The sequence below is a fragment of the Apodemus sylvaticus genome, chromosome 20, assembly GCF_947179515.1.
Source record: "Apodemus sylvaticus chromosome 20, mApoSyl1.1, whole genome shotgun sequence".
Classification (NCBI taxonomy): domain Eukaryota; kingdom Metazoa; phylum Chordata; class Mammalia; order Rodentia; family Muridae; genus Apodemus; species Apodemus sylvaticus.
In genome coordinates this window covers 2,344,565-2,370,982 of record NC_067491.1, presented here as the reverse complement: position 1 = coordinate 2,370,982, position 26,418 = coordinate 2,344,565, and the positions used below count along the sequence as shown (strand labels likewise).

The 26,418-nt window shown below is 58.5% G+C and overlaps 1 protein-coding gene across 5 annotated transcripts; it reads right to left on the bottom strand.

Annotated features, from left to right (window-relative positions):
• Positions 1–7,502: 7,502 nt before the first annotated feature.
• Positions 7,503–25,344, bottom strand: Mier2 (MIER family member 2). 5 transcript variants are annotated; one of them, XM_052165521.1, is made up of 14 exons: positions 25,299–25,344; positions 20,697–20,787; positions 19,897–20,039; positions 19,483–19,608; positions 19,060–19,183; positions 18,634–18,722; positions 17,673–17,742; positions 14,503–14,654; positions 13,915–13,996; positions 13,728–13,822; positions 9,591–9,715; positions 9,399–9,475; positions 8,722–9,139; positions 7,503–8,423 (listed from the first exon to the last, which is right to left on the bottom strand). In XM_052165521.1, the coding sequence occupies exons 1-14, from the start codon at positions 25,305–25,307 to the stop codon at positions 8,402–8,404; spliced, it is 1,623 nt and encodes a 540-aa protein (XP_052021481.1). In that variant the 5' UTR covers positions 25,308–25,344; the 3' UTR covers positions 7,503–8,401. The 5 variants fall into 5 exon arrangements, with proteins under 5 accessions (XP_052021481.1, XP_052021483.1, XP_052021482.1 ...); XM_052165523.1 differs by having other exon boundaries at positions 19,066–19,183; XM_052165522.1 differs by having other exon boundaries at positions 19,060–19,177.
• Positions 25,345–26,418: the final 1,074 nt, after the last annotated feature.

Here is a 26,418-nt window from a genome sequence, read left to right as displayed (position 1 = left end):
GGAAAGGGCTGGGCTTGACGAAAGGGCCCGGGCGAGGCGGAGGCGGGGCTGGGCGAGGGCGTGGCATGAAGAGAAAGTGCGGAGGCGGGAGGGCAGGAGAGGGCGGAGGCCCTGAGGGGTGTGTGTGCCACCTTGACCTGGGCGTGGAGGGACAGGGGCTTCTGGGCTGGTGGACCGGATGGGGTGTCAGGACAAACTGAAGTCCCCTAGTTGGGAAGGAGCTCCAAGCTCAGATCGGTCCCGGAATCTCAGGGCTGAGAACAAGGCTCAAAAGTGTCGCAAAGCCTTACTGGGGTCTCCCTGCTGGAAAGGAGTCTTCCGGCTGGGAGGCGCCACCAAATCTCAAGGCTCTAGGCTGGAGGTCACCCTGGTGTCCCCAACACTTGGGCAGAGTTCTGGAATGCAGAGTTGCAGACAGCCGCCTGGGCAGTACTCCTGAGTTAATCTCAGCCTTTCCAGAGGAGGACCCCTGCGCTGGACACCCTGACCCTTCTAAACCAATAAGCACCTTAGCATGGGGTCACCAAGCTCAGGCAGAAACCCACCTTTCCCTAAAATAGCATCTTGTAGTCGCTGGCCGGTTGGAAGGTTTCATGACACTTCATGTGGGAAAGTCAGGATCATACCTTAACACAAGCTGTATCCACTCTAGGGAAGGCCGCAGAGATTCTGAGGTTGACCCATGATGGGGCCCGGCCTACACTGTTCAGGAGTGTCCTGGGACCTTGGGCCAGGGACACTTGGGAGCCAAGGGCATGTAGACTCTGGATCCCTCGGGTGTGACCTCCTAAAGGTATAAGAGGCCACTTCATGAAGCCTCCACTGCAGAGATCCCAGCTCCCTGACGCCTCCACCGGGGCCACGCTCAGCCTCCGTCAGCCTCCGTCAGCCTCCGTCAGCCCTTCCTCACCACAAGGTTGGCTTGGGTTCAGGATGTTTGAGACTTGAGGGCAGGGAAGGGCAGGAAAGAAACAACTCCTTGCTGACGATCCAAAAGTTGTCCCCCACATTCTCCTGCAGGATGTCACCCGGGCAGAGCTGACTTGAGAGGCCCCGAGAGACCCCGAGCGCTTGTGCTCTGGAGCAGTGCACCATGACCTGTTCGGGGGCGGGGTGGGGTCCCTGCATCCTAGCAGTGGTCTATAAAGTGAGCAGGCAGAACTTTCAATACACTGTAACCTGTGCTACACAAGGGCTGGACAAGGACTGTGCAGAAACCTGGCTTCAGACCTTCCCCCATGTCCTCTTCCATGTCTACATGCGTGAGGCTGCGGCGGGTCTGACCCTTTAAAGACAAGGGCAGGCTGGGCTCTGGCGAGAGGACGTTATCTGAAGCGGAGGTCCCCAACGCCAGCGTTCTCTCGAAGGTTCATATGGCCAGCGGCATCTGTGACGCTCCCTTCAACCGCTGTTACTGGGACCTAACCGTAGCAAAGTCTTAGCAGGTCGGGGCAACACTGCGTACCTACTGTGTGCTGAAAAAAGAGCCAGGAAAGGGGGCACGAAGCAAAGAGAGGGAGATGGGACAGCGGGGCTCCTGAGGACAGGAGACAGGAGGAGGGCGGGCAGGAGATGGGATGCGGCTGGAAGAAAGACTGGATGGAGTAGGGGAAGCCGAGGACGGGTGAGAGGAGGGGTGTGTCTAGGAAAGGGGGAGGGAGGAAAAGAGATGTGGCTGGAAGAAAACTAATAGGAGGAAGATGAGTGGGAGGAGGGAGGAAGCTGGAGGAGGGGGAGTGGGAGGAGGGGGAAGTTGGAGGACAGTGAGTGGGAGGAGTGAGGAAGCTGGAGGAGGATGAGTGGGAGGAGAGAGGAAGCTGGAGGAGGGTTAGTGGGAGGAGGGGGAAGTTGGAGGAGGGTGAGTGGGAGGAGGGAGGAAGCTGGAGGAGGGTGAGTGGGAGGAGGGAGGAAGCTGGAGGAGGGTGAGTGGGAGAAGGGAGAAGCTAGAGGAGGGTGAGTGGGAGGAGGGAGAAAGCTGGAGGATGAGTGGGAGGAGAGAGAAGCTGGAGGAGGGTGAGTGGGAGGAGAGAGGAAGCTGGAGGAGGGTGAGTGGGAGGAGGGAAGAAGCTGGAGGAGGGTGAGTGGGAGGAGAGAGGAAGCTGGAGGAGGGTGAGTGGGAGGAGGGAGGAAGCTGGAGGAGGGTGAGAGGGAGGAGGGGCAAGCTGGAGGAGGGTGAGAGGGAGGAGGGAGGAAGCTGGAGGAGGGTGAGTGGGAGGAGGGAGGAAGCTGGAGGAGGGTCAACGGGAAGCTGGAGAAGAGATGAGGGTGAGGAGGTTGAAGAGTGAGGCTGGAGGAGGGCCGAGGCCTGAGGCGTGTGAGGAAAGAGGAGGACAAGGCTAGACAGGGTGGCTGGGAGGAGCGGTGGAGGAGGGAAAGCCTGGATAAGCAGGGAAGCTTGGGAGACCTGAGCCTGCATGGACTCTTTCTTCCATCCTTCGCCTCTTGGAAGGAATTGGGTCAGCCGTTAAGATCCCTGGCATAGCAGCATTAAACCCTTGTGGAGGTGGCAAAAATTAGGATTAGGGTTAGGATGGAGGTCATGGCTCCTAATCCACTGCAGTGTGGCCACACTGTTAGGAACTTTACTAGGAGAACTCTCCTGCCAGACCACGTTGGGCCAAGCCGCCTGTCCTGTACAGGGGCCCCAGAGAACCTGGGCTAGGAGCCTGGCCTTCCCCGGGAGCTGAGGGGACTTGAAGTCCAGCTGTCTTGCGGACTTCCGGTTCTCACGGGGCACTTTGGCCCAGCGCTATCTCTGGCCCTGGGGACTCATGAGTACTGCGGCGTCTGTGTCTCTGAAGGACCCAGGAAGTGGGCCATGGGGTACGCACACACAGACACCTGGGCTCCTCATCTCTGGGGTCTGAAGGCTGCTTCATGGCCCATCTCCCCAGAGCCAGGGTCAGGCTCTCACAGGGTGTGATGTAAGCCAGATGCGGTCCACAGCAGACAGTCGGGGTGTCCCTACAGACAAAGCCTGCAGCCCAGGACCTCTGGAAATCAGTTAGAAACAGGGTTGAAGTGGAAACTTGAGGGCTCTTTGGAAAGTCGGCTGGATGGTGTTTTGCTGGGGCAAACACGTGAAGGAGTGTCTCATGAAAGTGGACACAGGTGTGAAAGGCTAAGACAGACCCGTGAAGGAACATTTCGCTGAAGCAGACACAGGAGAGAGGATGTTCTGCTAAAGCAAGCGTGTGAAAGGACGCATGATGAAAGGTTCTTCGCTAACAGCACGCATGTGTCAGTCCGCCTTACACTGTGCAGTTGAGCTCCATTTGTCGGGACTCCGTAGAGAGAAACACGTCAAAAAAAACTTGCGGTGGTGTGCTGCAGCTTCCTGCCTCTCGCTCGCTTGTTGGATGCACGTGCTGAGGCAAGGCACATACGTGGAGAGCGCGCACACGTATAAAGAGGACTCCACAGACTGACAGAGACAGGTCGGCTTGCTGGGACAGCCGGCTGTGCAACACTCGTGGGTCTTGTGTCTTCACCAATCTTCACTTCCCTGAGAGGCACAGCTGAGAGCTCTCCTGGTGTCCCTCCAGTCCCTCCCGCTGTCTCGTGCTGAGGCTGAGGCTGAGGTCTGGCTGTCTCTGCCAGGCCACGTCACCGTCATTGCTGTGGTTAACCCGACTCTACCAAACTGGACTGCTGGTATACCCAGGTGTGGAGTGTCTGCAAGTGGATTGAGCTGCCACTGCTGACCTGGGAACTGAACTACTGATTTCCAGACAACACGGACAGGAGTTCCTCCAAAGGACCTTCTAACCAGGTCCACTTCCCCTGTATCCTCTTCTTTTCTACTACTTCTGGTGGGTGGTGGGTTACAAAGAAGGTTAAAGCATTTAAGAAGCATCATTAGAAGTGAGATTTGAAAGGAGACAAAGTGTGGAGCAGAGACTGAAGGAAAGGCCACCCAGACACTGCCCTGCCTAGGGATTCATCCTATAAACAGTCACCAAATCCCAACACGACGACAAGAAGCCCATACCAAAAGGAGCATGCCATGGTTGTCTCCAGAGGGGCCCTGCCAGAGCCTTACAGATAGAGAGACAGATGCTAGCAGCCAACCATTGGACAGGGCATGGGGTCCCCAATGGAAGAGTTGGAGGGTGGTCTGGAAGAGCTGAAGAGGTTTGCAGCCCCGTGGGAAGAACAACTATGTTGGCCACCCAGATGCCCCAAGATTCCCAGGGACTAAACCATCAACCAAGGGTTACATTTTGGTTCCAGCCAAAAATGTGGCAGAGGAAGGCCTTGTCGTGCATCAGTGGGAGGAGTGGTCCTTGGCTAGGTGAAGGCTCAATAGATGCCCCAACAAAGGGAAATCGAGGTGGGGGGAGATGGGAGTGGGTCGGGTGGAGGGGCATATACTTGGAGGCAGGGGTTGGAGGGGGGCTTTCAGGGAGGGGGAACTGGGGGGGTTACCATTTGAAATGTAAATGAAGATTATATTCAAGAAAAAAAAAAGAAAAAAAAGTGGGATTTGAAAAAATTAAAGTTACATAGTGGGTCACACTGAGCAAGAAGCAGCTTGCTAGCAGAGCGCAGCCTGGAGTACGGGCTAGCCTCAGACTCAGTACCCAACACACTCCAGGACTGGCCTCTTCACCCTGAGCTCTCACCCCGTACCAGCCACCTGCAAGGCCCAGGCTGTGCATCTGCCCATGGCCTTGCTGCTCTCCTGCATGACCATGAGGAGGCAGTGGCCGGACAGACCCAGCACACACACACACACACACATCCCCTGCACGGGGGCCTGGGATGGCTCAGCAGGATGAGGGTGTCCTAGCCGCAGTGGACTATGGGACTGCGGTGCACAGTGCACTGCTCTTACATACAGTAGGACGTGTGAATATTCGCTTCAGTCCCCACACCCCTTTCTCAAACGCAGCAACCTCCTTGCCTGCCTCTGCTCAGGACCCCGTGAAACCGTACAGAGGGGCAGGCAAGGTGTGTGGGGCTCCAAGGCCGAGACTCCAGGACAGAGATGAGAGACTGCGCCCTCTGGCAGCTGAGGTAGAGACACCGTGGTGACCCCTTTGTCACTGCTCATCTGGATATGATAGATGTCTGAGGGTCAGAGCTCCACTCCAGGGAGTGGTTCTCACCCCAGTGGTCACCCTGGCCTCAGTCTAGAGGCTCCCCAATATAAGTGCAAGTCTGGAAATCTGTGCTGAGGTTCTGCGCACCCCCCCAAGTCGCCATTCCTCCGATGCTTGCCTCAGGGCCTGGATCCGGGGAATGCCACAGCTGACCAGAGCAGGGCTGCTGGATCAAGCAGAGACAGAAGACTCAGAGGGTCTGAAGAGAACTTTAAGAAGCGGCCATCAGAGGAGATGTAATTCTTAACAGTCTGTAACAGGGTGCAATTGTAAATGAATTCCCGGTGTTTTCCCTGGTGACCCCATCAACGAGCTACAGACTGAGGAGCACGGAGAAGAGGTGAATGGAAATGCGGACAGTGCAACCAAGCCTGGGCCCATCAGACCCAGAGCTCGGACTAAGCCAGGGAGGCAAAGGCTCAGGGCGGTGGCAGTCCAGGCCCTCCATCTCTGGGAGGCTTTCTCCCCCGTCCAAGGCTCAAGCCCCACCCGGGTTCCCTCAAGTTCCCTCACCCACTTGCTCAGTCCCGCGCAGACTCCCTCACTTGCCCACAGAGGCCTTCATCCTGACCCTGGGGGGTGTCCCAGTCTATGTGGAGATGTCCTGCAACTCTAGGTTCAGAAGAAGAGGCAGCACTGGTAGGAACGGCCTGTGAGCACGCGGGTGGCCTGGCATCTGCCCCAGCTGCAGATGGCGAGGGACGCCAGCCCAGCTCTGCTCCCCAAGTCTCCAGTGTCCAGTACAAAGCAGAGACACAGATGCCGATGGTACGCACAGAAATCACCAGTACGATGCAGCCCTCAGGGTGGCTCCTCCTAATCCCAGCCTCCTTCAAGTCCCCCACATACATTCCGTAGCAGCCAAGAGCCCTCCTAGGCTCCGGACCCCCAAGCCTCTTAGCCTGGGAGTGTTCTACTCTCCCCAGAACCAAGCGGAGCATGCTGCAGACATGGTAAACGCTCTTTCCTCTCCACTGTCCCTACGCACTCAAACAGAGTCCTGTCTCGCTATGGCCGTGAGACCCCAAGAAACCTCACCTAAGGATCTGTTGGTCGGACCATGGGAAAAGACCACAGGGCTGCCAGCCACAGGCCAGGCAAAGACACCAGCATCCCGAGGCTGCGTATTCGTCCCAAGCACATCAACTCTCACCGCCTCGGACACAGAGGAGAAGCAAGGCTGCGTCGGCAGAAGGGAGCTGAGGGGGCAGGAATGTGAGCGCAGCCTTCTGGGACCCAAAGCTGCAGTCGGGTAGCTTGTCTGAAACACACAGGGATGTCGTGCACGGCTGCTCTGTAATCCCAGTAGTCAGGAAACAGAGAGAGGAAGCACCAGAAACTCAAGGGCTACACAGCCTGGGCTACACAGTAAGTTTGGTGCAAAGAAGGGGGCTGGGGGTGGAGGGGGAAGAAGAAAGAAAAATGGCCAGAGAGATAGCAGGACCCAAGAGATGGAGGAAGAGAATGGGCCCGTCGCCTCCCACAACACGCGTGTGCCCACTGATACATATGTATTCAAGTAATAATTTTAAAAGAAAAAGCAGGGCTGGGAATATGTCCACGGTAGGGGACTTGTCTGTCGTGTGCAAGGCCTTGGGATTCCTTCACCACACTGGGGGCGGGGACCACATTCCAGGAAGAATGGCAGGTTTTAGACCAGCCTAGCCGCTGAGAGTGTGGGGTATCAGGCTACATAGCAAGACCCTGTCTGAAAACAAAGCAGAAAAACCACATGAACAAACAACAACAAGACCAGTAAGGACTACAAAAACGACAAGAGAGACAGCAGACTCGTGTAGTCCTGCAGAGAAGGAAAGGTTCGGGCCTGCGGACGGGCCTGGGGCGTAAGCTGCCCTCCTCTCAGTGCCTGGTTAACAGTGGATGGGAGCAGGCCCCCCTCAGACTTAGGGACCCCCTCTCAGATTTAGTTTCCTTGCTCTGTACTGAGCCCCGCTGTCTGGGCCACAATCACCTCACAGGGTCCCCGTCCCTGCCTAACAAGTCTGCAATACCCAAGGAAGTGACGCAAGGCACAGGATGCCAATGATGACCACACACAGTACCTCCCCAACCCCAGCAAGTGCTGGCCTTGCCACAGCACCTCTGCCCACCCCACCCCTGGGACTCTGTGCCCTAGTGTCCCCTCTGTCACCGGGGCTCTGTGCCCTAGTGTCCCCCCTCTGCCATGGGCTCCAGGCAAGGCAGACTGATACGTCATGTCTGAGCTTTACCCCCATTTCCAGGACTCGCGTGTGCCCATGCTGCGGGCCCTGTGTGATCTACCACCCTCATGCGTCTCCACTACGTTCTGCTGTGTCCCCAGGCTCTCGCCCAAAGTCTCCAAGGGGTGACAAAGGCAATCTAGGCTGTCCAGCCCCTGGAATCCACCAGACACCCTGGGCTTCAAATCAAGTTTAATAAATAAAATAGCAGTGGGCAAAGGCAGTCTCGCATCACAGTGTCCTCGGTGGGGCGAGGGACGGTCAAGTCCAGCCGCACAGGCTCAAACAGCACCGCTCTGCCAACACCGGCGGAGCTGCCTGCCCAGGGACCCCACTCCAAACTGTAAACACCAACATAAATAAAACGAGGGAGGCCGAGGACATGATGGACCCAGCCACCCTGCTAGGAGCCTCCAGAGAAATGAGACCCACAGGACAGGTGGGTGGCAGGGTGGTGCTTCCAGGGCTGTGCCCCCAGACGCCCCGAGAAGAGGGGCAAGAAGGGAGCAGACCATCTGCTCCTCACGCGCCTGGGATGCAAAGGCCCCACCACGGCACAGGGTGGGGAGTGCAGGCAGGAGGCAGTTGGGGTATAAAGTGCGGCTTTTCCTGAAGTGAAGACGGCAAAGGGCCGAGAGAGGGCGGCCACAGGGCGAGGTATATGGCTCTGTGCCCCAGAGTCCCACGCTGAGCCAAGGCTGGAGGCCACGACCCTGCTGTGGTGGGGAGAGAGCTGGCCTGTGGAGGGTGCTGGCCTGGGCGGAGGCTGCTGGTGCGGGGTGAGTCCTGCCCAAAGCCCCAGGCAGCACCGCCTGACCAGCCTCTGCTGGCTGAGGGCCGGTGGCTGGCTCCATGTTGGGACGGGCCCTCTTTGAGCCCAGCTGCCAGGTGACTCCACAGCATGGTGGCAGCAGCCTGGGGCTGTGGCGGTGCTGGGTGCCGAGGTCTGGGGTCTGTGTGGCCCTGGCCACTTCACACAGGCCTGCGTGGGAAGGGGGGTCAGGAAGACTGACTCGCAGGCCTGGCAGTGCTGCCACGTCCATTCTGAGCACACGTACCCACAGTGACCAGGGATCAACAGGTCATCACGTTGCACCTATGGGAACCATAAGCAAAGGTCAGCGCCCAAGTCACCTCGCCCCGCCCATCCAGACCCGCCGCCCCCACCCAAAACTCAGTTCTGGCTTCTGCCTGGCGGGGCAGAGCAGCCTGGCACCTGTGCCCACCTGCAGCATTATGGACCATGCACAATGAAAACCTATGGCCAAGGAGAGCACTAAAGCTGGAGGCAGGGATAAACAGGGCCGCCGACCCCACAGCAGGCAGCGGGGCCCTGGGCACCAGCCAGCCTGCTCGCGCTCCGGCCTGTGGAAGGTACCAAGAGTAGCACTCACTGTGACAAGGGCTCCGAGTGCAGTGTGGGGGCTGGGCACGCTGGACGGCCACTTAGGAAGGGATTCACATCCCCAATGCCAATGAGTCCAAATTCAGCGACCGACAAGGCCACCTGTGCCGGGGCCATGGGTTCTGCAGTGTCCTGGCTCAGGTCCACGGGGCTGGACGCAAGGGGCAGCTCCTCAGGTAGGGCAAGGTCCACAGCCAGCCTAGGGCTGCTGCCCGGCTCTGGAGCAGCCGCAGCCGGCGGGTGTTCAGCCGAGGTGGCCAGGCTGGTGGGCTGTGGGAGCGACAGCTCAGCAGGGGCTTCGTCCAGCGGCTGCAATGGACACAGTCCTGGCTCCGAGGATGGGAGGCCATCCGAGCCTACTCCAGGCTGATCAAGTCCACCGGCTTCGACGGCCACATTCAGAGGCTCTGAAAGGAGAAGGAGAACAGTTACACGACACAGGGACCACTGACATGATGCCCCGCCCAGCAGCAGACGTCACAGGAGCAGCAGCTGTCCTTATTCACATCCCCTGTGAGAACGTACTTCTGTCCTCCCAGCCACAGGGTAAACAGGGCTGGCATCTGGGAGCAGGACCAAGCAGGCCCCCTGCTCACTGTGGGAACTAACTGCCCAAGGCTTTGGGTCCCCTGTCCTTACCCACAGCCCCACCTCATGTCGACTCACCCACGGGCACCCCTGCCTCCGACTGCAGCCGGGCATGGCCGTCAGGGTCAAGAGCATCCAGGTCCTGCTCAGTATCCCTGTGGAGAGAGAGCTATGCCGAGAAGGACACCAGGGAAGGAGGACCCCACCAGGAGGGGCCACCCCACACCCCACCACACCCACCCTGGCCAGATGGCTAGAATGAGCACGCACGTGGTTCCCGAGGAGACAAACTTCCTCCGACCCAGCCGCGTCTGCTGGGCAAAGTAGTCATAGCGCTCGGACTTCTTCCACAGGTAATAATACTCCACACACTCGCCCACTGACCGCGTGCGTACCTGTGTGAACCAGAGGCATGCTTTGGGCCTCCCTGCAGGTCACAGGCAGCAGAAAAGGCTTTCCCCTAGGACCCCATGAGACCGCACCTACTGCCTCTAGTCCCCACCAGTCCCCCACCAACTAGCACCCCAGGCCTTTCCCAGACACCACGAGCACCTGCCTCCCGCCCCTCAGACCCATGCACCAGGACATCTAGCTGTGCTTCTCCACCCAGACAGACAGACAGACAGACAGAGCCTCCAGCCAGACAGCAGCAGAAGTCCAGGATGCTGGCCCATGGAGTGAGCTGCTATCGTGACCGTGAACTTGGACACAGCTGAGGACACGCACTGCAGTGGGACCCAGTGCTACTCAACAGCACTGTCAACAACCCACGAGACGTGGCAGGTATGTTCACACGGGTGTTTGCAGAATACACGAAGAAAGCCCACACTGCACGGGCGGGGTCCAGGATGAATCACGAAGGAGACAAGAAGCTGCATCTACCTCCCACTGACTGAGAGAACTCTGTGCCCAGCCACCTCATGATCCCAGGGCCAGGGTGACTGTATCCTCCAATCGCAACCAATAGCAGACGTCCGTCCTTAAGATGTCACAGCAACAAGTAAGCAACTAACACAGAGAGCCGGTACAGAGAGGGCGCCACCGTGTGCAGACCAGACCGTGTGGTCCACAAGTGTCTGCGAGGACCACGGAAGTTTCACGGCCACTCTGGTGGGAATCCAGAGGAACAGAATGTAGAGAGAAAAATGCACCGTGGCAGCCACGAGCTTCCCAAAGGTGGTCTGAGGCCAAAAACTCTAGCTGCTTCCTGTCTGAATCCTGAACACTGAGGTAGAGCCAAACTCAAAAATAACAGACAGCCCTGGGCATGGCAGTGTGCGCCTTTAATCCTGGCACTTGGGAGGTGAAGGCAGGTGGATCTCTGAGTTCAAGCCAACCTGGTGTACAGGGCGAGTTCCAGGACAGCTACACAGAGAAACTTAAGCAGGCCTTTGCTATTTTGTGGGTTCTTTTTTCTACCATTTACCTCCCCGGACCCCCATTTCACTCGCTATCACTGGATGGGGGAGAAAGAAGGAGAGAAGAAGAGAGGGGGAGAAGGGGAGGGAGGAAGGAAGAGAGAAGAGATCCCTGAATATTTCTTATTTCTTCTTTGAGCACAGCTACTAACAAACCACAGCCAATCCCCATGAACAACCAACCACTACCAAACCTCTCTCTGAGGCCCCAGCATTCATATACACTCTGAAACGTTCCCAGAATTCCAAACTTCACACAATTGCAAAAAATTATCTGCAGCTAGCAAAACCACAACTTTTCTAGTACATGAGGCAAATCCTCCTCAGCTGCTGAGAGGCTGAAACAGCCCCCATCCCACACCTGAGATTGAAAAAACATATTCTTATATTTCTGATTTCTAAAGAAACCAAAATTCCAGAATTCTCACAAGAAACTGTCTCAAAAAAATTAAAATAACAGGTTTAGCTGCTCTATGGGGAAAAATATTCAAAATGGGAAAGCCTGCTTAGCGTGCACTGCACCTGTCAGATCAACAGTGAGGGAAGAACAAAGGAGATGTGAGGGCCAGTGGGGAGGCGGAGGCCAAGCGCGCCCCAGCTGCAGGTCCGCCTCCAGCACTGAACCCTGAGGTGGCCCAGGTCCCAGATGGAAGGTCCCTCCACTTAAAAAGGGCACTGAACTGAGGTCTCTGAAGGGTCCCTTCCTCAAAGAAGTACCCCAGGAAAGTAACTCCCCAGGTCCAGCCAAGGTCCAGAGGCCACTGCAGCACTGGCCACCAGGTGCTAGGCTGGCAAAAAACTCAACAGCACTGAGTTTTGGCACTGGCTCTGCAAACACAAAACGCAAGTGCAAGGGGCCAAGGAGGCTTGCACCAACTTCTGGAAAGCCACCGGGGCCAGGAGGCCCTGAGATGCCACCGGGGCAAAGTGTAAAGTGTCGACCATGAATCCCAAGTGGCCATGGAGAAAGCAGGATGCTGGGGGTGCCAGAACCACAGGACATCTGCCAAGGAAAGCCTCAGGCGTGGAGTGGAGCTGGCTCCATGATGCTACATGTGCTGTGGGCAGCACAGCCACAGTGACGGAGCTGCCACAGGGCACCGGATGTGCACACAGTGCACCGGATGTGCACACAGTGTGTCAGCAGTGCTCTGGCCTGGCCTCCCTTTGCTATGCAAAGAGAACAGTAATGCATACTGAGCACCACTGTATAGAAAATGGAACTTACAATTTTGCTTTGGGTTGTTCTGTTCGGGTTTTATTGGTTTTTGTTTTTGCGAGAAAAGGTTTCTCTGTGTGTTCTGGCTGTCCTAGAATTCACTCTGTAGACCAGGCTGGCCTCGAATGCCTTTAATCCCGTGTGCAAGTATTAAAGGTGCGTATGAGTATTTGCCTGCATGCATTATGCATGTGCACCATGTGTGTGCCTGGTGCACCTGGACGTCAGAAGAGGGTGTCAGACCTCCTGCAACTGAAGTTGTAGTCACTGAGAAGCACCACACAGTGCCAGGAATCAAATCGGCGTCCTCTGCGAGGGCAATTACTGCTCTTACCCACTGAGTCATCTCTCTAGTCTCTCCAGCCTGCAACTTATCATTTAAACTTTGCATCAAGTCTCAGACGTTGGAACAGTGCAGGGGCAGGCACAAAGAGTTCCAGGAGCAGGGGAGGAGCAGGGAAGGAGCAGGGGAGGAGCAGACAAGTGAACTCAGAGGTCTGCTGTGGTCGTCAGAGATGCCCTGTGACAGGGTCATGTCTACTCGACTGGATGTGCAGTCGCCTAAGAGATGCAGCTCAGCTTGTCGAAGTCTCCGGAAATGTAAGTGGTTTACAGAAACACCCTGCACGTAGAGAGCACCACCCCACGGTGGGTCCTGCGTGAACAAGAAGGGACAGCAAAGGCCGGCTGAGACACGCATCTGCTGCGCCCGGAACTGACGTGAACAGCTACCCCGTGCTCCTCAGGCCTGCCTTCCAAACTGTGAGCCACGCTCGACCTCCCCAAGGGACTCTAGTCCAGTATGTCAGCACTGTGACACCAAGGACTGAGACAGGACACAGGTGAGTGACAGGGAAGTGACAGGCAGGCACAGGTGAGTGACAGGGAAGTGACAGGCAGGCACAGGTGAGTGACAGGGAAATGACAGGCAGGACACAGGTGAGTGACAGAGGGAAACCATCCACGGCCAGCAGCTTCTTCACTCAGGACCCCTCATGTCTCTGCAATTCCACAGCTATGCCAAATGAAAACCTGACGCATTCTTAACTTCAATGTCCCCTGAAGTGTCCCGCCAACATCTAACATCCACATGGGCCCTCCCACGAGATGCCCTGACTCTCGGAGCCACACCTGCCCAGGACAAACACTTTGTGGAGACCCAGTGTCTGGACACCCACCCTTCCCTGATGCCAGGCCTTCCTGCCTCTCACTCCTCCTAAACAAGCGCACAGTCCGTCTTCAGAGCCCAACCTGGCCGGACCAAGCCTCCTGCTTTGACAGTTCATGGCTGAGTGCTATACGTCTGGCCAGTTGCAGGCACAGTCGGATCAGGTAATATCCTGGTGGCACCCCATGTCCAGACCTCAAACCTGCACTACCACCAACACCCCAGGGTGAAGGGATCGCCAAGCTCGCAGGGCGGGGCCTGCCAGCCTTGACAACCAGCAGGGGGAGGGGGAGGACAGAGAGCTGAGGCCAGCATGGCCTGTCAGCCCAGAGCAGGACAAAGTCCCTCAGGGGACCCTTATCTCGGCGGGCAGGGTGGGGTGGGAAGGAGCCAGCGGAGGCACAGAAAGAAGCCTGCAAGCTCTGTCGGCGGTAAAGGCATCAGATGGACATGGTCAAGCCCAAAAGAGCCATGCATAGGAAGGGCGCGTGTGGTGGGAAGAGAGGTGCGGCCGGAAGGAGAGGTAAGGAGAGGTGTGGCGGGAGGAGAGGAGAGGTGCGGCGGGAGGAGAGGAGGAGAGGAGGAGAGGCTGCCTCACCCACCTTGTTGGCCTGAATCAGATGGAAGTTCTTCCCGTGAACTCGGAAGCCATGCTCAAAGTTCCTGCACTCCTCCTCGCTCCAGGCACAGAGCCCGTCTGCAGACAGAGGGGCCGCTTAGCCGGCTCAGGACCAAGGGACAGGTGGGGTGGGGTGGTGGGGTGGGGGGAGGGCCCAGGGCTGCGCTCACCTCTGATCACCTTCACATTGAACCTCAGCCTGCGCAGCGCCTCCTCCACGTTGAAATTACACTTCACGAGCTCGTACAGTGCCTGTGCAGAGAGGGGCGGGCCTTTCCCACCAGCACAGAATGCTGGCCACACCCACAGCACAGCCCCAGGGCCACAGGCCACACCCACAGCACAGCCCCAGGGCCACAGGCCACACCCACAGCACAGCCCCAGGGCCACAGGCCACACCCACAGCACAGCCCCAGGGCCACAGGCCACACCCACAGCACAGCCCCAGGGCCACAGGCCACACCCACAGCACAGCCCCAGGGCCACAGGCCACACCCACAGCACAGCCCCAGGGCCACAGGCCACACCCACAGCACAGCCCCAGGGCCACAGGCCACACCCACAGCACAGCCCCAGGGCCACAGGCCACACCCACAGCACAGCCCCAGGGCCACAGGCCGCACCAACAGCTACAATGGTGTTTGCACCTTGGCCATGACCAAGGTGCCTGCACTGTCAGGCCAGGAGTGACAAGGCGCACTGACAGCACTGTCCCTCACTGACCGCCCCCTGGCAGTTGCCCAACATGAGGCTCCTACCTGCTCACTGTCCCTCACCACCTCGCCCTCCGGGATCTGGGGGCCAGCCATCTCCTGCCACCTCCGTTTCACTGCCCTGTACAGGAACTCCTCCACCTCCCGCTCCGGAAGCACACTGGGGCTCCACAGTAGCTGGTCTTCGTTTTCATAGACTGTGGAGAGAGGCTGAGAGTCAGGAGTGGCAGGGGCCACCCATAGTGAGGAGGCAGGGAGCACCTCGGCCCTCCCAGTGGGCAGCACCAACTCCAGACCTCAAGCCCAGCAGCACCCACGGCCAGAAGCAAGGCGGCTATGGGCACTCAGGAGTCAGGATGCAGCTGCAGACAGCAGCGCTGGGGTGCGAGGCCAGCGGGATGAGCCCGCCAGCGGGTCACAGGGGACTCTGGAGGGGCTGCACTTCTTCTTAGGGTGTCACGAACACAAAGGACACATCAGAGATGGTGCCACTGAGTGTGGCCATCTGCAGACAGAGCTCCTGTCCGCAGCAGACTGGGCAGGCGTGCCCAGAAAGCAGTGGCACCCACCAATGACGCCAGCCCTCAAAGGCGCTGGCCAGAAGATCAGCTCAGAGCCAGTCTCAACACCGAATGTTCTAGGGCAGCCTGAACTACAAGAGACCCTGTCTCGACATGCAGAGCAAAGTCTATGAATGATTAGCTGAATCTGTCACTTAAAACTTCACACAGCACAGCATGGTGAGCATATCCTTAATCCAAGCCCTCAGGAGGAGGAGGCAGGTTATCTCTGGGAGTTCGAGGACAGCCTGGTCTACAGGGAGAGTTCCAGGACAGCCAGGGCTATAAAGAGAAAACTCATGCCAAAAATCAAAACAAGAAAAACCAAAAGTGACAGCCTCGTTGAAAACCCTCACAAACACACACTCTGTGGGATGCACGCACAGATTCCGCCCCACTCTGAAGAAAAGCAACGTCAACACTTCCACACAGCAGCACAACCCTGGTGCTAACACCTGACTGAGAACGAAAGCCCGACTGCGGGCCACTGCCCCGTGAGCACGGCAGCATGAAAGAGAAAGACACTCAGGTGGACGCTGCCGCAGGCAGAGGCTCCGCACAGGGACAGTGACCCCGTGCTGCCCACCACAGACCTGGGCTCCCTAGACCCTCACCGACTTACACTTCAATGCACCTGAAGGTACACTTCCACCTAGAGCCCGCCCGGCTGTGTGTGCCTGGAGCCCACAGCTGAGCCCCTGGCTGGAGCGCGCCGTGAGGGTCTCCCTCAGACACAGGCTGGCGTGCGTGTCTTATGCCAAGTCACCAGCTTGGCAGCATTTACAGGAGCCGGATTGGGTACACAGGCCCCAGGGTGTGACCATGAGGGTCATACCTGGCCCCCAGTCCCTCACACGGACACCCCCATGCCATGTTCTCAGGCCTGGGCGCACAGAGCCCAACAACTAAGAATCAACCATCTGGGCCTGGAAGCCAAAACAGATATGTTTTTTACGCATGTGCACTCGAATGCACACACATTCCCGAGTAAAGTCTGAATCGACCCTTTCTCCCAGGCCGTTTCTCCCGGGCATCTGGTCATGGCAGCAGTCAGCAGGAGCTAACACACTACTGTTGATCTGACCCCCTCTAGACACCGCTCGACCGGTCTCCACAGAAGGCTCGTGGAGCCTTCGTGGACGGCACCACTCCAGCTCCACAACTCAGAGGCAACTACCTACAGCAAAAAGTGCCACAGGTAGGCAGAGGGCAGAGCAGCAATCAGGAGGAAGGCGTGACACAGCCCGGCAAGCATCATCTGCAGCTTAGAGAACACGGCGGCAGAAGGCAGGCAGGCAGACAGGCAGGCAGACAGACAGACAGACAGACAGACCGTAAGCAGCCTGTGGAGCACAACCCTTCACGGCAGGGCAGCTCCAGAACACACGCCAGCCCAACAGCGGTGAGCCCAGAGGATGCCGCCTTCCACCACAGCAGCGCGCTCCGGAGCTCACTGGACACCCGACTCATTCTCTGCTGACTGAGGTCAGCAGCGGGACAGAGGGGCTCTTCCTCCGCCGAGGCTTCAGCCCTCAGCTCTGAGCATGGCCTAAGTGAGAAGTCTCCGTGGTCACCCTGAACTGCCCCACGAGTACAGTGAGACAAAAGAAAAAGAAACAAGACGTCTCAGCAGGTGAAGCCCAACAATCTAAATCTTAGCCCGGAGCCCATGCAGAAGAACAGTCCTGCAGGCTGTCCTCCAGCCCCCACATGTGAATGCATGTACACACATGCATGCATACATAAAGTGTAGACTGTGTGTGTATAAAAAAATGTGAAGAAAGAAGCTAAGCTGTCCCCAGAAAATGACATACAACATAAACAGCCCTCAAAGCACCAGCCAGGCACTGCACAAACAGACAGAAGATGGAGGCCACGCTGACATCGGGAAGGCAGACTCCACGCTGGGGACCGCCAGGACAGAAGCGACCCAGGGTTGTGTCCCAAACACCCAAGTAACTCCTATAAACCAGGAAGTGCGTGCACTGTATAGGGCTAGGCCCACAGAGCAGGGTGTTCACAAGGCGGGCAGCAACTGCACTGCCTACACACTGGGGAACTCTCCACCCAGCTAGGGACAATGTGACACCAACCAGACATGACCGCGCAGCTAACGAAAGTCCGGCAGCGACCTGTAAGCAGCGAACACGCTGGGCAGCCCGCAGAGGCACCACCGCACAAGGCCCACCAGGTCTGGGCGCAAGGACGCAGCGGGCTACGTGTAGGTGTGTGCTGAGCCAGTCTCTATGTCCCGCCTGGTGTCCCTGAGCCTGCAGCTGTGAGCACGCCCTGCAAAGCCCACAGCCCGCACTCAGCCCTACAAGGTCCCTGACCCCAGCTGCCGGGCACAGCAGGAAGTGATCTATGACAGTCCTGGCCCTGCTGGGGCAGAGAGCCGCAGCAGGAAGTGACCTCCCAGATGAAGGAACAATCGGGGACGCAGGAGCAGCAAGTATATGGTTTCCAGGGCACGCCCACTCAGAGGAAGGCACTGCTGGCAGAGCAGGGCGTTGGGACTGGCCATGGCCAGGGCAAGGCTGGTACCCCAGAGCTGGGCTTTGGTGAACTCCACCCACAGACAAAGCAGGAACTTCCAGAGACGCCAGCTATTCCCGGGGCCCCTGGCAGGACCCCACCGCGTCCTGAAACACTTACTCTTGTCACAATGTCGATTCAAGTGCAGGATGTTGAGGTCAGCTTGGAATTGAGGCCCCACCATGATCTCCTGCAGAGACAAAGGTCAGGGTCAGGGTGAGGAAGTGACCAGCAGACAAAACTGGGACTCAGGAGCACCATGGACTTCAAGCAGAGGTTGTCACAAAGAGCTGTGGGTCCGCCTGCCTACGCCCACTTCACACTGTGGATTAGACAGAACACCACGCTGCCTGGCCCTGTGCACCAATGCAGGACACCGGGCCACATCACAGGCTCAGTCATCCCCACAGCAGCAGAATCACAGCCCAGGTCCACACACACATTGGAGCCCACCTGCCAGTGAAGCCACAGGCCCCTCCTGTCTCTGAGACAGGCCTCAAAGCCCATAAGATCCTGCCAGCATGGGGTGATGGAGGAACACGCAGCCCCACAGACACGGGTGATGGAGGAGGAACACGCAGCCTCACAGACACGGGTGATGGAGGAGGAACACGCAGCCCCACAGACACGGGTGATGGAGGAACACGCAGCCCCACAGACACGGGTGATGGAGGAACACGCAGCCCCACAGACACGGGTAGTGGAGGAGGAACACGCAGCCCCACAGACACGGTGATGGAGGAGGAACACGCAGCCCCACAGACACAGCACGGGTGATGGAGGAACACGCAGCCCCACAGACACGGGTGATGGAGGAGGAACACGCAGCCCCACAGACACGGGTGATGGAGGAACACGCAGCCCCACAGACACGGTGATGGAGGAGGAACACGCAGCCCCACAGACACGGGTGATGGAGGAGGAACACGCAGCCCCACAGACACGGGTGATGGAGGAGGAACACGCAGCCCCACAGACACGGGTAGTGGAGGAGGAACACGCAGCCCCATAGACACGGGTGATGGAGGAGGAACACGCAGCCCCACAGACACGGCACGCGTGATGGAGGAACACGCCATACCTTCTTGCACTTGTTGGCAGGAAGCGCGTCCTCTTCAGTGTCAGAGGAGGCTGAGGATCCTGGGCCATTATCGCCAGCCAAGAACCGGGCTGCAGGCAGAGAGGCAGTGAGGGGCACCCACCAGGGTGCAGCCGGGCCTTCTAGGACCCTCAATGGCAGCTCGTCTTGTAGCCTCTACCCTGCACCATGACCACCCAGCTGCCAGAGCTGCCCTGGGGGCACCTGCCAGTCTGAAGCCGCCACCTTGGGACTGCGAGGCAGAGACCCATTCTATCTCAATTCAAACCCGCTTTGTGGCAGCTCGCAGGACCCCAACCCCACCCTGGGCCACCATGGCATGTCCCCTGCAAAGCCCCCAAGCCCAACCCATGTGTGTGTGCCTATGTGACACACAGCCATGATGGAGGAAGGGCCAGTGACACCTACACCCACTCTGGTTACGGAAGAGGTCTGAGGCCTCCTGGGAGGTGACGGATGGGGTGAGGTCATCAGCGGAGGACTGCGTTTCTTCCTCTTCTTCCCCAGAAAGCAGGTCCTTGGCTATCTGCTCCTTTGAACAGGACAGTAAACGGAGCATGGCAACTGCTTTACCAACACAACACCAACACAAAATGCCCAAGCCTGCGGGGCAACGGGGACAGACTCCACCTGCCCTCTGGGGCTCCGGTTCCTTTCCCAGCCACAGTTCCCCGGGATGGCGTCCATCACTCAGACCAGAATGGGTGCCATGCCAGCCCGGAGCAGGGTGCCCCTGGTTGTGCCAGTGAGAACAGACAAGGAGGCCCTGGGCCTGCTGACCGACCAAGTAGCTCCCCCTCGCCCCCTGGGCCTGGCGTCCCTCCCACTCACCTTGTCCAAGGTCATGTCTGGGAGGGCAGGCGCCGCATCACCGCCCTCGCTCTCCTGCTCAGAGATGGGGTCTGACGACTCGTACCCATACAGTGCAAGCAGCTCGTCCAGGGGCATGTCAGCGCTCTGCGAAGGAGAGCAGGGCCCATCGAGGGGGAAGCCTGTGGCTCTGCCCAAGACCCCAGCCCCCAAGGCCAGGTCCCCTCCTCACTCCTCAGCAAGTCCCCACGGGACAGTACACCTGCATCAGGACCACCGAGGAGATGAGCAGGACAGAGACAGAGGCCTGAGCATCGCCAACGCTCTGAGAAGCGGAGCAGGCTCTGTGGCTGGACCACAGTGCAAGCCATGTGCATGGGGCTGGACCGCATGGACCCGAGGAGGGCAACCGGACAGTCTGCTGAGCCCCCATACCTGGTCGATGAAGTCCTTGTCCAGCCCCGCCTCCGGCTTGTCAGGATCCTGCGGGGCCTCAGCACGCCCTTCCTGGGGGTTGTAGTTCTGTGTCAGGAGCTCAGCGAGGTGGAACTGACGGTCAGCAGATCCCATGGGTACCACTGCGGAAGAAGAACTGAGCAGGTAGGCAGGGTGTGGGATCTGAATGGAGACAGGTCTGGGAGGCACGTGGGCTGCGTGGGACCAGTGAGGTCTGCCTCACTGGATCTGAAGGGTGTGTGGACTAGATGGAGGTGGGTCTGGAGGGCACAGAGACTGGGCAGGAACAGATGGAGCTAGAAGGACATTAAGCCTAGAAGACGAAAGGCATCAGTCAGGTGACAGTGGACAGCCATGCAGGGGTCTGGTCCCCACAGCCACAACCTGGCCTCCCAATATACACATAGGCACATGGGCAACACCATGCAAGTCTCTGTAGGAGCACCAAGTCCTGCTATCTACTGTTCCATGTCCACGTGATGTTTATGAGGGCAGAAGCCTGTCACACCTTGCCTTCCTGGGCCCACAGCAGGTGGTCAGAAGACTACTGGGCACCTTAAAGGCCTCGGGAAAGCAGCCACCTCAAGGAGGGCCCTCCTTGGTCATTTGTCGTTGGCGAAACATTATCCTCTAGACCCAAGGAGTGGGAGTGCCCTGACCATTGTGAACACCTCCAACTGGCAGGCGACACTGGGCCTTCCTGGACCCATGCCTGCTCAGTCTGGGTCCTGCTAAGAAAGAGTTCTGCCTGTGGAGGTCAGGGACAGAGGAGGTGGTACCTGCCGCCGTCTGCAAGCTGGGCTCCCGAGGACACAGGCTGTGTACGAGGCAGGAGGCCACACGAGGACTTTGCCTCTCCAGAGAGGAGGCCTGCAATGGAAGAGGGGCACAGCTCACGCAGCTACTGAGGCTGGCGCACGGAGAGCCTAGCCACTGGGTAACCTTGAGGACTCCAGGGGAAGCAGCCTGGGGACTGTCCAATCACAGCGCCAGGGTGGGGGACCTTGAAAACAGGAGGCCTGGTCACAGAGACAGACACAGAAGGGATACACTTGTAACCCTCTTAACAGAAGATGCCAGAAAACACAGAGAAAGGAGCTGGCCTGGAGGGTGCAGCGGCTGGGGAGAGGACAGCTCTAGAGATGGAAGCAGAGCTTGAGCAGGTCCCACTGTAGCCCAGCGGCCCCAGGGTAAGTCGCAGCACACTGAGACCGTGGGCCTGGACACACCCCCACACGTCTGTGCACTCCGCAACTCCGTCAACACTAGTCGAGGCTCCAGTGTCACTGCAGCAGGGCTAAACACCATCATGTTCCCACACTGCAGCAGTGGACATCCCCTAAATTAAGGAAACAGCCCCTCTCGCAGCACCTAGGATGGTCACAGCACACGCTCCCTAAGAACACAACCACGCCGGGCAGTGGTGGCGCACGCCTGTAATCCCAGCACTCTGGAAGGCAGAGGCAGGCGGATTTCTGAGTTCGAGGCCAGCCTGGTCTACAGAGTGAGTTCCAGGACAGCCAGGGCTACACATAGAAACCCTGTCTCCAAAAAACCAAAAAATAAAATAAAATAAAATAAAGAATACAACCATGCTGACAGAGAAAGGAGAGCCACGTTCCCAGCAAGGCCCACACTGGAAGATGGAGGACCTCTGAAGTGGCCTAGCCAACACCACCTGAACTGTGCAAACTGACAAGCCAATTCCCAACAGCAGCACGGGGAGGACTCGGGGGACCCGGAAGAACGACACCATCCTGAAACAGGTGCTTCCACTTTTCAGAAATGACCAGAGTCATAGACACCTCAGCACAGTGGGCCCACAGACAGAACAGGACAGAGACTCAAAACTGGAACCTTGGAGACAAACTCCCTGATGGCCTGGACACACAAGTCAATAAACAAATATATGACAGAACTCATATGCTGGGGAGGAAACGCCAGCAAAGCACACATCTGGAAAGCAGTGGTGTGCGAAGAGACCACTCCCTGAGCAGAGATCAAAGTCATCAGTCAGCTTGCAAACATCACGAGCCCTGAGCACATCTCTACAAAGACAGGTAGGCACGCGGTGAGAAGATGCGGAGCTCCTATCGGAACAGAACATGTGGTCCAAAAGGGATGCCAGGAGGGGGGCGGGAATCAGAGCCCAAATCTAAGGGTCAAGTGTGTGGCGCCGAAGTCACATGACCATTCCCTTGGTCAGAAGAACACACCCACCTGCTGAGGACCAGGTAAACCAAATAAAGCGACACCACAAAGCTATCACACAGCCAAGAGCAAGTTTCTCACACGCACCACCTAAATGAGGCGGGCCACACACAAAAGGCTACACAGAGACAGGGAACACCCCACGCAGGTGAAATCCAGAAGGAAGGAAGGAAGGAAGGAAGGAAGGAAGGAAGGAAGGAAGGAAGGAAGGAAGGAAGGAAGGAAGGAAGGAAGGAAGGAAGGAAGGAAAGAAGGAAGGAGAAATATGGGCTAGAGAGATGCCTCAGTGGTTAGGAGCACTGAGTTCAATTCCCAGCCCAGCGGCTCACAGACATGTAACTTCAGTTCCAGGAGACTCTGCGCCCTCTTCTGGCAAACACTCATACACAAAAATAAAGGTGTAATTTTCAAAAGCTAAGATGTTAAAGTTTAAAACTTGGAGTGCAATAGCACTGGGTCCTCAGAGGTCCACTCATCCACCCCAAAAGAGAAACAAGACTAAAAGCCCGGAGAGGACAAGTTTCTTAGTCAAGCAACACCAGAAAGGACCTCAAAAGCCTTCCAGCCAGGTCCCCACCATGCTGCAAAGGGGCGGTGGGAGGCACAGGGCTGCATCCTCCCGGAAAGACGCTTCAGGAGACCCCCAAGGTTCTAGTTCAAGAGTGACCACATCCCCCACAGGCGTTTGAGGCTGGCCCCCACGTGGACAGAGGGCTAAGAAGGCTGATGATGAGGGGCCCACCTTGGAGAGCCACGGGGGCACTCGCCCAGGCACCTCGCAACTTACACTGTGTACCTGGCGCAGTAAGGCATGCGGCCAAACCTTGGGACACGGACTAAGACCAGCCCACGTGCTAATAATGTGAAGCCACAAGGAGGAAGGCCCGGTGTCCTTGGATTCATGCCCAGTCCTGTCTAGCTCCCTATGGGTGGCTGTGGGCTCTGCCCAGGGACTGGCTCTCGGTCCCCACTATCAGGAACCCTAACTTAGAGGTGGGGCACCTCGGTTGCCTAACAAGCAGGCAACGGTCCCACAGTCTCACTATGCAGACAGAATGGGAAGAACTTCCTGCTTCAGGTCAGGGGTCAGGGATCCTCAGTGGGGTGGGCCCAAGCAGGGGATCAGGAAGAAAGGCGCGGAGACCAGAAGAGCGTGAGGTGCAGCAGACCTGGGACCCATGCAGCCTACTCCTTGCCAAGCGGGCCAAGTTCATCTCCAGGTGACCCTGAAGGTCCACGACTGACTAAGGCATAGCACCATCATGGTCACTGGACAACCAGGCACATCACTCTAACTCCACTTTAAAGAGTGAGTTCCAAGTCCCTATTTCCCCATGTTGGGAAAACTCAAAGGCCAGCAAAGACTCTCGGATCTCTATGTCAAAAGGAAGAGGGGAGCCGGACCCTAAGATGACCCAGGTGACATGAGACAAACACACTAAAGGCCGGCCAGCACCCTGCCTTCCTAGCTAGGTGCCTGGGCACAGCGCAGGTAGCACGGCCCAGGCAGGGCTCCCAGGGAGACCAGAGGGCCCAGATCTAGGCAGGCTGACACTACGGAAGCAGGTAGTGGCTCTGGAAGCAGCCTCCCACCATCCCTCCTAGCATCTTTCGACGCACAGACTCCATGCTCTGAGGAAGCCCAAGCCACACAGAGACTCACACCCCAAAGGCCTCAGCATTAACTCCAAGACAAGTTACCTACAAACTGCAACCCACAAAGGACCAAGCGAACCCCAAGAATTATGAGAGGTCAGAACAAGTGAAGGCTGAGGAGTTAGAGCATTCTCAAGAGAAATGACCCACATCCACACCCAAGCCAGGGCCCAGGTGCCCCTGGTGTCCCAGCCTCGCCCCTCCACTGTGGCAGCTAGGACGACCCGAGAGACGAGTTCAGCCTGTCTCCACCCACACGGAGCTAGGACACGGGACAAGGTGGGGGCTGGGCAGTGGGGTCAGCGGTGGCATCCTAGAGACCAGATGAGGTGGGACAACGGGCGGGCAACTCTATAGGAATGTGGGGTACTAGAAAGGAACCCGGGGACCGGATGGTCCCATGAGGACTGCAAAGGATAGGCACGGCAAAGAGGTGTGGCTTAAAGTAAGAACGGAACGAGCCACCAGCCCAAAGAGATGGCTGAGTTCCATCTCCACTGAGACCCACACACACACAACAAGTAGCCGACGCTAAGGACTTCTAGGTAACCATGACACTTTTGTGAGTTCAAAACACGGATGCGGCAAAACATCCTCTCAGTGACGGGAAGGCACCAACAGGTTCCCGTTTGAGATGAGGAGAAACTGAGGCAGCAGACCCCCCCTCCAAATCCTAGACTCCAGGAGGGCACGCGAGCACAGGCTGGGGAGTCGCCAGCACCCGTGCCACACAGGGCAGAGCAGCCAAGAGCACCTGCTTGGCCCCCATGCCCCCAGAGGGGTAGCGGCGGGTCTGTCTCGTCTTCGGAAGGTCTGTTTCCCCAAAGGCCCCCTAAGGAAGGAACTGAGCCCTAAGAACCCTGTGAGCCGGCCAGAGTTGGCCAAGGGCCCCCCGAGCCCGGCCCTGTGGCCCACGCGCGGGCCTGTTGCTGCCCAAGCTGCCCCACTCGCGCACCGTGCTGAGTTCCCGGACCGGAGTGGCCGATTCGCAGCGCGCCGATGGGGGCTGGACCCGGAGTTCAGCGGCCGCACCCCGAGGTGCGGGTCAGCTCCGGGCTGAGCGCCGCAAACCCCGCACCCGCGGGGAGGAGGCCCGCGCTCTCGCTTCCAGGGCCAGACGAACTCCACGCGCGAAACTTTCCGCTCGCACAGAGTCGCCGACTCCGCGCCCTGCTCATCCCCAGCGCGCCGGGATACGGTCCCACGCGCCGCCGTCCCGGACGCCGGCGCCGCACACCCACTCCCGCTCCGCGGCGCCCTCCCGCCGCGCGCGGCCCCGGGTCTCGGCCCCGCACCCGGCCGCCCGCGCCTCGCGCCCCTCCCCCGCCCCAGCCCGCGCATGCGCACCGCGGCCGAGATGGAGGGTGGGGGGGGTCGTCGGGCGCCCACGGGGGCTCATGCTCCGCCGGGTGCCAGCGGCGAGGCTCGAGGCGCTCGGACTGGGAGAGCACGGGCCGCACCAGGTAGAGCCAGGGCAGCGTGTGGGAGGGGCCCCTACCCAGCCGCTCACTCACCTCCGCCATGGCCGAGCGTGCGCGCGGGAGGCGGCGGCCGCGCGGGTCCCCGGATGCGGTGCGGCGCGCTTATTGGCGGAGGAGCCGGGAGGCGGAGTGGGGCGGGGCCGCGGGAGGTGCGTAGTAGGTGTGCTGGGGAGGAGCGGAGGTCTGGAGCCGGGGGTTCCCGCCCCGACATCAGCCAACCAGCTGAGTCCTGCGTGGATGCTCAGCCACCAAGGGGAATGGCCACAGGTGAGGGAGATGGCGCAAACAGGGGACGATCCACAGGTGAAGAACAGCCTACAAGTGAAGAGGTTCCACAGGTGAGGGGGCAGCCGGGCAGTGAGGGGGTTAGGTCCTCAGGTGAGATGGGGTGGGGGGGGGAGGGTCCAGAGAGGAAGGGGATGTCCTGCAATGGGGGGAATGGTCTAGAGATGAGAAGAGACAGCCCACGGGTGAGGGAGGATGGTCTGGGGTGAGGGGGACCTGAGGTGAAGGACACAGGCCTGAGGTGCAGAGAGAAGATGGGCGTCAGAGACTCCAGAACAGGTGCACACGCCTGGATTTGTGCAGACGACCAGTGGGCAGACCTAGGCTTGCAGAGGTGAAGGCCTCTGGTCTACACAAGTCACCGAATGACCCCTTCCCACCGGGGCCAGGAGCAGCTGAGCTGGGAGGTGAAGGCACCACTAAGGCTCAGGCGCAAATGTTGTGCCTCACCCTGAGGATTTGCCAACCCAAGACAGAAAGTCAGCCCCCTGCCCCTGAGCCGGTGGGCCATCCTTAGCTCATGACCATCACATCTGCTGGGGCAGTTCCTTCTGTGGTTGAGATTTCTCAGGAAAAGGGGGGGAAAGGGGGAGAGGGTTGGTGGGTTCGTTCATTCCCTGAACCTGAGTCAGCCCGTTATAACCGGGGTAGACTCCCGAAAGAGAACGGTGAACGGTGACAAGGATCACTAGAGAAAGCCAGGCAGGGTGGCTCAGACTTGTAACTCCAGTGCCCAGGAGGCAGAGGCATGAGAGTTCCCATCAGCTTGAGGCTGTTCTTGAGGCGTGGGCTGTGGACGCTGCCTCAAGAAACCACGTTACTGGGTATGGCGCCCCAAAGCCTTTAATCCCAGCACTCAGGAGTTGGA

What these genes read in the sequence shown, in the direction of transcription:
- Mier2 (XM_052165521.1), bottom strand. An exon ending in CTTCCGTAACCAGAGTGGGT is followed by an intron (nt 18,723 to 19,059) that starts GTAGGTGTCACT and finishes CTCTGCCTGCAG; the next exon opens with CCCGGTTCTTGGCTGGCGAT. An exon ending in GAATCGACATTGTGACAAGA is followed by an intron (nt 14,655 to 17,672) that starts GTAAGTGTTTCA and finishes CTCTCTCCACAG; the next exon opens with TCTATGAAAACGAAGACCAG.